The sequence below is a fragment of the Palaemon carinicauda genome, chromosome 1 (genome assembly GCF_036898095.1).
Source record: "Palaemon carinicauda isolate YSFRI2023 chromosome 1, ASM3689809v2, whole genome shotgun sequence".
In the NCBI taxonomy this organism is placed as follows: Eukaryota; Metazoa; Arthropoda; class Malacostraca; order Decapoda; family Palaemonidae; genus Palaemon; species Palaemon carinicauda.
Window position 1 is genome coordinate 203,282,823 of NC_090725.1, and position 12,263 is coordinate 203,295,085.

At 35.2% G+C, this 12,263-nt stretch overlaps 1 protein-coding gene across 1 annotated transcript in view; it reads left to right on the forward strand.

Moving 5' to 3' along the window:
• LOC137637807 (tRNA (34-2'-O)-methyltransferase regulator WDR6) overlaps window positions 1-12,263 on the forward strand; it is a 408,022-nt gene that overhangs the window by 247,961 nt on the left and 147,798 nt on the right. Inside the window, exon 6 of the mRNA XM_068369918.1 lies at window positions 3,844-3,986. Coding sequence (XP_068226019.1) covers window positions 3,844-3,986 — 143 coding nt within the window. The remainder of the gene's footprint in view (window positions 1-3,843; window positions 3,987-12,263) is intronic.

The window sequence follows — 12,263 nt, forward strand, 5'->3', positions numbered from 1 at the left end:
ATAATCAAGAAATCTCCAGTATGAGTTACTAGGAATACCTCTCCCAGAAAGGCTATAGCGATTGGAAGCTAAAGTAATACTAACACTTCATTTGCCAATATCGTTTACGACGAGTTTCTTTTCAAGATGATGAAGGGATATTAGTTGGTATAATTTAATGGAGTATTCATTACGCTATGTAATATCTTCATAGTGCAATGTGTAATTAACATCTCCAGACTGCAAAATAGGGAGGGAAAGGAAGAGAAGACGATGGATTTGCGAACTAAAACAATTTGTGGGTATAGACTGGCATAAAAATGCCTTAGATAGATTCGAGTGGTAGAACATGTCTGAGGCCTTTGACCTGTAGAGGAGTTACGACTGTTGATGATGATGGTATATACAGTGTAATATATATAGGCCTATATATATATATATATATATATATATATATATATATATATATGTAAATATATATATATATATATATATATATATATATATATACATATATATATATATATATGTGTGTATGTATATATATATATATATATATATATATATATATATATATATATTTATATATATATATATATGTATAAATGTACAGTGTATATATATATATATATATATATATATATATATATATATATATATATATATATATATATATATATACGAATATATATATATATATATATATATATATATATACGAGTATATATATATATATATATATATATATATATATATATATTGTGTGTGTGATAATTTATCACATTTACTCGTGATTTTAATTTATTAACATATGCCATTAATGCCTCTTAATATCAAATTCGCTATGCCTCGGGATGAGAGACCCAAGGGGGAATTAACTTGGGATCAGAGACCGAAGAGCGAAAAACTTTAGGAGTAGCGTATTGCTTCTTGTCGGCCAGTGACTCATCTTTACTATTAGACGACAGAGAAGAAAAAGATGATTACAACTCTTCCATACATATTTCTGTCGAATTCAAATTTTGTACATAGAATCGAAATCAACCCATCTCCATCTCCACCATTGTAGCGTGTTGATAAGCTTGTAATACTGGGCTGTGTTTAATGATAATTTATCACAATTACTCGTGAGTTTCATTTATTCATATAATCCTTAAATACCTCTTGGTATGGAATTAGCTCTGCCTCGGGATCAGAGCCCAAGGGAGAATTACCTTTATAATGATAGTTTCTGGTTTGCCAAGGATTCGAACCCGGACCAAGTCTAACTGAAGTTACAGTGAATTGTCTATACTTATATCATAGTCCACAAAGAGAAATGAAAATTGACTACAACTCTTTCAGACATATTACTGTCGACTTTAGGTTGTGTACTTAGAATTGAAATCAACTCATCTCCATTATTATTGCCTGTTGGTGAGTGTGTAAATTTTGGCTGTGTTTAATGATAATTTATCGCATTTACTCATCCTTTTCATTTATTCATACAAGCCATAATACTTCGTAAGCCTTAAATACCTCTTAATATCGAATTCACTCTGCCTCGGGATCAAATACTCAAGAGAGAATGAACTTTATGACAATAGTTTCTGGTCAGCCAAGGATTCGAACCCAGACCAAGTCAAAACTTGTCTTTACTGTTAGACAACAAAGAGAGAGAAAAGATGATTACAACTCTTCCATACATATTCCTGTCGAATTCAAGTTTTTTACTTAGAATCGAAATCAACCCATCTCCATCTCCACCATTGTAGTCTGTTGATGAGTTTGTAATACTTGGCTGTGTTTAATGATAATTTATCACATTTACTCGTGATTTTCATTCATTCATATAATCCTTAAATACCTCTTGATATCGAATTAGCTTTGCCTCGGGATCAGAGCCCAAGGGTATTAACCTTTATGATAATAGTTGCTGATCTGCCAAGGATTCGAACCCGGACCAAGTCGAAAGTGACCTTTCTTTTCCATTAGACCACAAAGAGAAATAAAAGATGATACATCTGAAATCAGTGTCAAGATTCACTATTCCCCCTCAACAATTAAACCATAATTTTTTAAATACAAAACCAAACCTATCAAGACCTCCTTTCATGAATAAGTTATCACGAAATCTTATAGGTTATGTATAAAAAAGCTTTACTTGGAAGAATTTCAGGAAATGAGCCAGTATTTTTTATCGTATCTTATAATGGAATTGTCAGGATCTGAGAGCCAAGTATGAAGTTTTGAAGTTCATTCATGAACGTTCGCCTGTAATTCTATACTAACAAGAGACCATTCTAGACATTCATACCCATTGCCCTTTAGAGTGCCTGTATATTAAATATAATTTGACGCTTAAAAGTCACCATTATAGACTTTAACACCCATTGCTCTAGAAAATAAACTTGTGATATATAATTTTATGCATATAAGAGACCGTACTAAATATTCTTACCACCTGTTCAGGAGAATACATTTGTTACAGAACACCTTATGATCCACACATAGGAAGCCATTGTTGAAAAATTAGCATATCACCATGAAATTTTTTTCACGACATCTAAATCTATGCACTACACTCCAAGTATTGGTATTAAGAATAATCTTATCAGAAATTATAAATCTTTGTTCTAATGAAAGTATCTTTCTTGATAATGGGGTTGATTTTGGAATTATGAACCACAGACATCCAATATGGAGCAATATTCTAGCAAACACAAGATACAACTTCATGTCATCACTATGGAATATTAGGATGTTCCATTCTTCATTACAGGAGAACCCACATATTTTCTTGTTCAAAGTGTCAAGTATCAACTTTAATTGAAAGTTCTAATTTCCTTATTGACTTTGACTGGAGAGAAATAACAATGCACCAGTTATTATTCACTCAGGTTTTAATACCCCCTTACTAAGACCACCATAATAGAACCTTGAAAAAGCTGCCTAGGAAAATACAATAAAAAATTAAGTAAGATAATTACAGAAGGCAGTGCAAATGAGTTCCATAACAGAGTTGATTTCGTTGGCTTGCTTAGTGTCACCCTTCAAGTAGTAGTAATCACTTCTATTGAAAAAAACTATAGGTGTATTCTGATAGCAATAAGTACCTTGGTGGTAAGTATAGCTTACATTCTTGCTCAGTTCCATAGACACTGCACTGAAGCAAACATAATCGCATGTAAAAATGGCAAAGCCCAGTTCTGACATGCAATAAAGGTAGCTAGACATAAGTCTTGGTCGTCCTTTGTTTCTTCAGTAAACAGTTGAATTCCATATTTTGTTTGGAGGAAGGTTAAAAATATGCAGGCAGATTTACTCGATATGCACTTATGATTTTAAAAGTGAACAGTTAATACAGGGTAAGTACAACAAAAGTCAGTAAAGCTTTTGCTAAACTCTTATTAAGCATGCAATGCAAGTCTGAATTTACCCCTGGATGCCTTCACAGTAGTAAAGAGCAAAAGAATATAGATTTTACAGCTGATTGGGAAAAATGTTATAACCTTCCCCTTACTGTAAGAGAGTTTTGTATGTTTGCCTAGAAGTCTATTTTGACGTCAGTATTATGAGATTAAAGGTATAAGGTGGGGTACTGAACCACAGTGTGCAGATTCAATCTCACAAAATCTCATTATATTCCTGTGCTGGATTGTTTTCGGAGGGAAGGGTATTGGGAATGTAGAAAGTGTCAAATAAAAGAAATGTTTTCAAAATTCTATTTGTCTTGTTTCTGTCTTTTTCTTTTTTCCCATGAGCATTCTGCACAAATGAAGTTTGGAAATAATTTACTTTGAGGATTACTATTTTATTATAATGTTTCCAATTATATTTTACATTTTGAGGATTTATTGCATTCACATATCACACTTTTTTCAGGTACAATTGAAAGATTGAAAACTTACACACTTCCATCATGCAAGCAGCGTTGGGTGTCAGCTGCGTGCTATTTTACAATAAAGGATAATAATCATCTAGTGTGTGGGGACAGAGCAGGAAGCATTCATCTGTATTCCGAGAATGTTAGTACAATTAGCCTTTGTTTTTTCACATTTTATTATCATTTTGATAGTGCTCCATAATAATGTTAAATTTCCACTGAGATGAAAAATAATCCATGCTTGTGTCACATATCCTTGCTTGAACTCGCTTCACCACGCCATGCGCTGCATTTAAAATGACCCCTTTTAAATTTTTAATATAATGATTTGGTGATGTTTATCAGGTGCGCCAATACACCTACCTTATGTCAATAATGATACTATGAAATACAAAACAATAATAATTTTATCTAATAATAGAAATCAAAGGTGTTAGAGATTGTAAATAAACTATTTAAAGCAACACATATATCTATCTATCTATCTAACCATTGCACTTCTCCCAATTTTGGTAGGTAGCTGACATAAAAAAAGAGCAAAAAGAAAGATTTTCCCCCCATTGTTCCTACTTGCCTGAATAGGGGCTCGCCGAGTTTGGTTGGTACTGCTAGGATGCCACAGGCCACCCTCCCCTGTCTTCTACCACAAATGAAACTTCATATGCTGACTCCCCTACTGCTGCTACCTCAAAGAGGTCACCGTAAGGTGACCTAAGGTTGCAGCAGGGCATATCAGAGCTGTGCCACAATCACTTCATTCACTTTTATTCTTTGCACACTTTTGCCTCTCAAATCTAACCTCCTGTCACCCAGGGCTTTCATTACTCCATCCATCCACCCAAACCTTGGCCTTTCTCTTGCATTAAGTCTTGCATTCATCACCTTCTTCAGCAGACGACCATTAGTTACTAATTTATTTCTCACATGCATTCTCACTCTTACTAATCTGATGCCTGGTAGTAGGTTGGCCAGGGCACCAGCCGCCCATTGAGACACTACCGCTAGAGAGTTATTGGATCCTTTTACTGGCCAGACAGTAATGCATTGGATCCCTCTCTCTGGTTATGGCTCATTTTTTCATTGCCTACATATACACCGAATAGTCTGACCTATTCTTTACAGAGTCTCGTCTTCCCTCATACACCTGACAACACTGAAATTACCAAACACTTTTTTGCAGAGAGCTAATTACTGTACTGTAAATGTTCAGTGGCTACTTTAATCTTGGTAAGGGTAGAAGGGCCTCTTTATCTATGGTAAGCAGCTCATCTAAGGGAAGGACACTCCAAAATTAAATAATTATTCTCGGGTCTTGGGTAGTGCCATAGTCTCTGTACCATGGTCTTACACTGTCATGGGTTGAAGCTCTATTGCTTGAGGATACACTCGGACACTATTCTATCTTATTTTTTTTTCTTCCTCTTGTTTTTTTTTTTTAAAGGGTGAGTTGGTCAGGCTTAATAGAGGGTCCCGTCGATGCCTTGTGGTTTATCAAGAGGTTGTGTTTTCTTTATCTGATTCTTTTTGTTCTCAAAACCATCCTTACTGTCCTCCCTTCAGTTGGAGTGGCTCTCCAGGAGGGTATTTAGCCTTGCATGGTATATCGGCTTCTCCATGATGACAAGTTTTTCCTACTTTTTCCTATAGTCTATGGGTTTGATCAATCACTTTATTTATATTTCTGTACATATTGATTTTGTCATAATTCTTGTTAATCTAGTTTTTATTTATGATGTCTCTTTTTTTTTATTCTCATTAATTCTTATGCTGTCTGGAAACATTGAGCGAAATCTGGGACCATTTCGTCTTAGATTTCGTCAATTTTGTTACTGTATTGCAATATTCGTGGACTTCATGCAAATATTCAAGACCTTACAGTTCAGTCCAGACACTATGATATTCTTTTGTGCTCAGAAACTTTAGTTTCTAATATGAGGCACTCATCTGAGCTCCTTATAACTTGTTATAAGAAGCCAATAATGTTGAAAGGGGATGCCATTCCTAGGGCTAGGGGAATGGCGGTGTATATTATGACCGAGTACCCTTCTTCTCATAAGTCCTGCTATGAATGTGGATGTCATGAGATTCAGGTAATAAAAGTTTGTGGCAGGCATAACAACTTCTATTTGTGTTCGATGTACAGGAATCCAGACATGGATGATTCTATCTTTGAATGTCTTCTTACCATTATGGCCAAGATACAAAAAGATGATAGAAAGGCCTCTTTTGTCTTTGATGATGATTTCATGGCTCACCATAGGGAGCGGTTAAGTTCTGTTTCTCCTACCGATCACCATGGCTTAAGAACTTTAGACTTTGCCTCTGAATCAGGCTGTGAGCAAATCATAAGTGAAGCTACTCACAGGTCTGATAACTGCTTGAACCTCAAATACTGTACACTGACTTCCCTGACGTTATAACAAGTAAGGTTGATTATCCAGTCGGGATATATGATCATGCCTTGATTTCATTAGTAGTGAAGATTGAGCAACCTGTCCCTGATGTATAATACTCATTTAAGATTTATATGAAATCTCAAGCAGACTGAAGTGGGATTTTGCCTGATCTTTTGGGCTTGAGTTGATCCCGTTTTCCCTTTGAAGGAGAATCTAGTCAACATAATTGATAGGCGTATCCCTTCTCGTGTGCTAAGGTACTGAGTGAAGGGCAAACCGTGGTTCAATGATGATTGTAGACGTGCTTATTTGGAGAAGCAGGAGGCCTTTCATCTTTGGAAGGGTAACAGATCAGATTTGACGTGGAATAACTATACTCATGTCAGAGCTTTTGCTCATAGAGTTTATGCTTCAACTGAAAAGGAATACAATTTAACCATAAAAGGAACCCTTTCTGTACAACCCAGGAACATAAGTGGTGGACTACCCTTAAATCTGCACTCTTTGGTGTAGATGCATTAGTTTCTCCTTTACTTGAACCAGATGGCTCAGTCAGTCACTGACCAAAGGAAAAGGCGACTCTTTTGGCTGATATGTTTGATAGTAAACAGATTAATGAGAAACTCGAACTTTCTCATTCCTGTTTTCCTGATGCTAAACTAACTAGTTCAGCTTTTCGACCTCGTGAAATTAAAGCTCTGTTGATGGACCTTGATACTTATGGAGGTGTAGACCTGAATGGTATTTTTCCTTTTTTTTAAACTGCAGATTTCTTAGTTCCAAAGTTATCTGTTATTTTGCACAAGTTAGCAAGAAGAGGAGCTTTTAGCACTTGTTGGAGAATTGGCAATGTTACTCCTCTATGGAAATGTGTTTATGGTAGCTCAAGTCCAACTGATTACCACCCAATTTCCATAACTCCCATATTATCTAAAGTTTTTGAACGTCTTCTGGCAAAACGTCTTAATAGGTATGCTGAAGGTAAGCATCTGTTGCTAGTTTACAATTTGGTTTTCGTAAAGGCCTTGAAGCATGTGATGCCCTTCTTAGAATCTCCAATGTTGTACAAAAATCCCTTGATTGTGGTCAGGAAGTTCGTATGATTGGCCTTGATTTTAGAGCTGCCTTTGACCATGTTAATCATGAGGCCCTTGTTTTCAAACTCAAACAGTTGGGAGTGGGTGGGTCGTGTCTTAGCATTATTATTGAATTTTTAAGTAATAGATCTGAAAGAGTTGTTGTTGATGGGCACCATAGTGAATATAGGAATGTGCCATCTGGTGTTCCACAGGGTAGTGTTCTTGTCCCATTACTTTTCATACTATATACACATGTTGTTTGGCCTAGAAAACAAGCTTGTTGCAGATGATGCTACTCTCTTTGCATCAATTTCATGCCCTGAAAGTAGATCGGGGGTTGCTGAATCCCTTAATAGAGATCTAGCTAAAATTAGTGCATGATGCAAATTATGAGGTATAAAGTTGAATCCTAAAAAACTCATAGTATGATTGTAATAAATGGATGAGTGATTTGAAGTTCTCTGACATCCTGAATCGAAGGTCATATACACCGAAGTATGATTGTAAGTAGGTCAAGGACAGTGGCTCCTCAACATCCTGATCTCAGTATTGATAATGTTTCTTTAACTTTGTATCACTCTTAAAATCTTAGGGGTGATACACAACAGCAAATTTACTTTTGAGAAACACTTAGATCTTCTTCTTCAATTGCACAAAAAATTGGCTTATTGAGAAAGTCTTTAAAGATTTTCGGTGATCAATCTATTCTGAAGTGTTTTCATTCTTTCATTCTACCTTGTTTCGAGTATTGTTCTCCTGTCTGGTCTTCAGCTGCTGATTTTCATCTTAATTTGTTGGACAGAAACTTGCGGTCAATTGAATTTCGTATTCCTGATCTAGATATTAATCTTTGGCACCGTTGTTCAATTTGTTCATTATGCATGTTGCAGAAGCTTTTTCATAATTCTTACCACGCTTTACATTCAGATCTTCCAGGACAGTTCCATCCTGTTCGTAATATTAGACTTGCAGTTAATTCTAATAATCAAGCCTTCTTCATCATGAGGCTTAATACTACACAGTATTCAAGAAGTTTTATTCCAGCTGTGACCAAGTTGTGGAATGATCTTCGTAATCAGGTAGTTGAATCAGTAGAAATTCAAAAATTCAGACTTGCAGCAAATGTTTTTATGTTGAACAGGCTGACATGTCTTTTTTTTAGTTTATATATGACATATCTGTTTTGATGTTGTTACCGTTTTTAAAATGATTTATTGTTGATTTTTTCTCATGGTTTATTTATTTCCTTTCTCACTGGGCTATTTTTCCCTGTTGGACCCCTTGGGCTTATAGCATCTTGCTTTTCCAACTAGGGTTGTAGCTTGGTTAGTAATAAAGATAATAATAATAATAATAATAATAATAATAATAATAATAATAATAATATCCCTATCCAACTCGGACACTTCGCCCCGAACACATTTATTATTATTATTATTATTATTATTATTATTATTATTATTATTATTATTATTACTAGTTAAGCTACAACCCTAGTTTGAAAAAAAGATGCTATAAACCCAAGGGATCCAACAGGGAAAAATAGCCCAGTGAGGAAAGGAAATAAGTAAATAAATTAAAGATCTGGGGAATAATGAACAATTAAAATCAGTCATAACATCAAAACATATATTTCATATATACATACATATACCAAGGCACTTCCCCATATTTTGGGGGGTAGCCAACATCAAACAAATGAAATAAAAATGGGGATGTCTCCTCTCTATGTTCCTCCTAGCCTGACAAGGGACTCAACCGAGTTCAGCTGGTACTGCTAAGGTGCCACAGCCCACCCTCCCCCGTTATCCACCACAGATGAAGCTTCATAACGCTGAATCCCCTACTGCTGCTACCTCCGCGGTCATCCAAGGCACCAGAGAGGGCCATTCATTCCTATTTCTAGCACGCTCTCTTGCCTCTCTCACATCTATCCTCCTATCACCCAGAGCTTTCTTCACTTCATCCATCCACCCAAACCTTGGCCTTCCTCTTGTACTTCTCTCATCAACTCTTGCATTCATCACCTTCTTTCACGTATAAACTATAAAAAGACTTATGTCAGCCTGTTCAACATAAAAACGTTTGCTGCAAGTTTGAACTTTTGAAGTTCAATCGATTCAACTACCTGATTAGGAAGATCATTCCTCAACTTGGTCACAGCTGTAATAAATTTTCTAGAATACTATGCAGTATTGATCCTCATGATGGAGAAGGCCTGACTATTAAAATTAACTGCATGTCTTATATTACGAACAGGATGGAACTGTCCAGGAAGATCTGAATGTAAAGGATTGCCTTATTGCCTTATTGCCTTATTTTTTGTTTGGGTTCCCCCAGGTCCCTCAGTGTGAGGCACCTCGTATATCCACCAGAGAGTTGCTAATACATCTTCCGGTGTATTTTGCATCTTCCAGTCTTGGATGGTCTGGGATGCATCTTAGGTATTTATCGAGCTGATTTTTAAACGCATCTACGCTCACTCCTGATATGTTTCTTAGATGAGCTGGCAGCACATTAAATAGTCGCTGCATTATCGATGCTGGTGCGTAGTGGATTAATGTCCTGTGCGCCTTTCTCAGTTTACCTGGAATGCTTTTTGGCACTATTAATCTACCTCGGCTTGCTCTTTCTGATACTTTAAGCTCCATGATGTTTTCAGCAATTCCTTCTATTTGCTTCCATGCTTGTATTATCATGTAGCGTTCTCTTCTCCTTTCTAGACTGTATAGTTTTAAAAATTGCAGTCTTTCCCAGTAATCAAGGTCCTTAACTTCTTCTATTTTAGCAGTATAGGACCTTTGTACACTCTCTATTTGCGCAATATCCTTTTGGTAGTGTGGGTACCATATCACATTGCAGTACTCGAGTGTACTACGCACATAAGTTTTGTAAAGCATAATCATGTGTTCAGCTTTTCTTGTTTTAAAGTGTCTGAATAACATTCCCATTTTTGCTTTACATTTAGCCAACAGTGTTGCTATTTGGTCGTTGCATAACATATTCCTATTTAAAATTACACCAAGGTCTTTAATTGCTTCCTTGTTTGTGATTGTCTCATTATTAGGTCCCTTGTATGCATACACCATTCCTTCTCTGTTTCCATAATTTATTGATTCGAATTTATCGGAGTTAAATACCATCCTATTTATCTCCGCCCATTCATATATTTTGTTTAGATCTCTTTGTAGTGAGTTCCTATCTTCATCACAAGTAATTTCTCTACTTATTCTTGTGTCATCGGCGAAACTTCTCACTACGGAGTTTTCAACATCACAGTCTATGTCTGAGATCATAATAACAAATAGCAGTGCAGCTAATACCGTACCTTGGGGCACACCAGATATTACCTGGGCTTCATCTGATTTCTCGTCATTTGCAACCACTATCTGTTTTCTGTTTTGCAGGAATTCTTTTACCCATTTTCCTATCTTTCCCACAATATTATGCTTTCTCATTTTTTTCTCCAATATGTTATGGTCTACCTTGTCAAAGGCTTTTGCAAAATCTAGATAGATCACATCTGTGTCTTTTTCATTTATCATATTATTGTATATGTTTTCATAGTGAGCTATCAGTTGGGTCTGTGTACTTTTTCCAGGTACGAAACCGTGTTGACCCATATTAAACAAATTATTTTTGACCTAATGGTTCATTATTTTCTTTTTTATTACCCTCTCATACACTTTCATAATATGTGATGTTAGTCTAACAGGTCTATAATTGCTTGCCTCTAGTCTTGATCCACTTTTGAAGATAGGGGTTATATAAGCTAATTTATGTTTAACATATATCTCGCTCATATCTATACTCTGTCTTAGCAGTATTGCAAGTGGCTTCGCGATAGTGTTTGCAGTTTTTTTTAACAAAATCGCTGGAACTCCATCTGGTCCGGCTGCCGATCCATTTTTAATTTCGTTTATAGCCGTGACAATATCTGCTTCATTAATATCTATATCCGTTAGATATTCAACATTTTCTTCTCTCATTTCTGTTTCATTATTCTCATTCGCAATTCTTGGCGTGAACTCACTCTTATATTTTTCTGCTAATATGTTGCATATTTCCTTTTTTTCATTCGTTAGCCGTCCTTCAATTCTTAGAGGGCCTATTTCTATTCTCCTTTTATTCATCTTTTTTGCATAGGAGTAAAGTACTTTGGGGCTTCTTTTTATATTTTGAATTGTCCTTTCTTCTAAGTCCCTTTTTTCATTTTCTTTCGACTGTATAATCTTTTGTTCTGCATTTTCTATCTTACATTTTATTTCCCTCATTTTCCACACATTTTTTTCTTTTGCAAGATTTTTCTTCCACTTTTTAATTTTCTGAAATAAGATTCTTCTGTCTCTTGGTATGCACGTCTTTTGTTTATTGTTTTTTTTCGGTACATATTTTTCAACAATTTTCTCCAGTATTTTGTACAGTATATCTGTATTTACCTGTATATTATCACTTATAAATACATTTTTCCATTCTTTATTCAGTTCTTCATTTATTTCTGACCATTTTATATTCTTACTGTAAAAGTTATATTTTCCATATCCTTCCCAAAGTTTTGTGCTTTTATTAATTCTGTGATCACTTGCTTTGGAATGAACTATCAATTCTATGACATTGTGGTCTGAAATTCCCGTGTTATACACTATTATTTCTTTAACATAATTCACCTCATTCACAAATACTAGATCTAGGACATTTTCCTTTCTTGTTGGAATGTGGTTTATTTGTTGCATATTATGTTCTAATAGCATATCTTGAAGCTTTTCAAATTGCCTCTTATCTTCTGCGCTACTATTACTATCTTTTTTATATGTATACATACAACCACTTTCTTCTATCCGTTCTTTCCAATCCACAAAAGGAAAGTTAAAATCTCCGGATAGGAGTATATTCCAGTCTTTATGGTTTCTACATATATCATCTATTTTTTCTATTATTATGTCA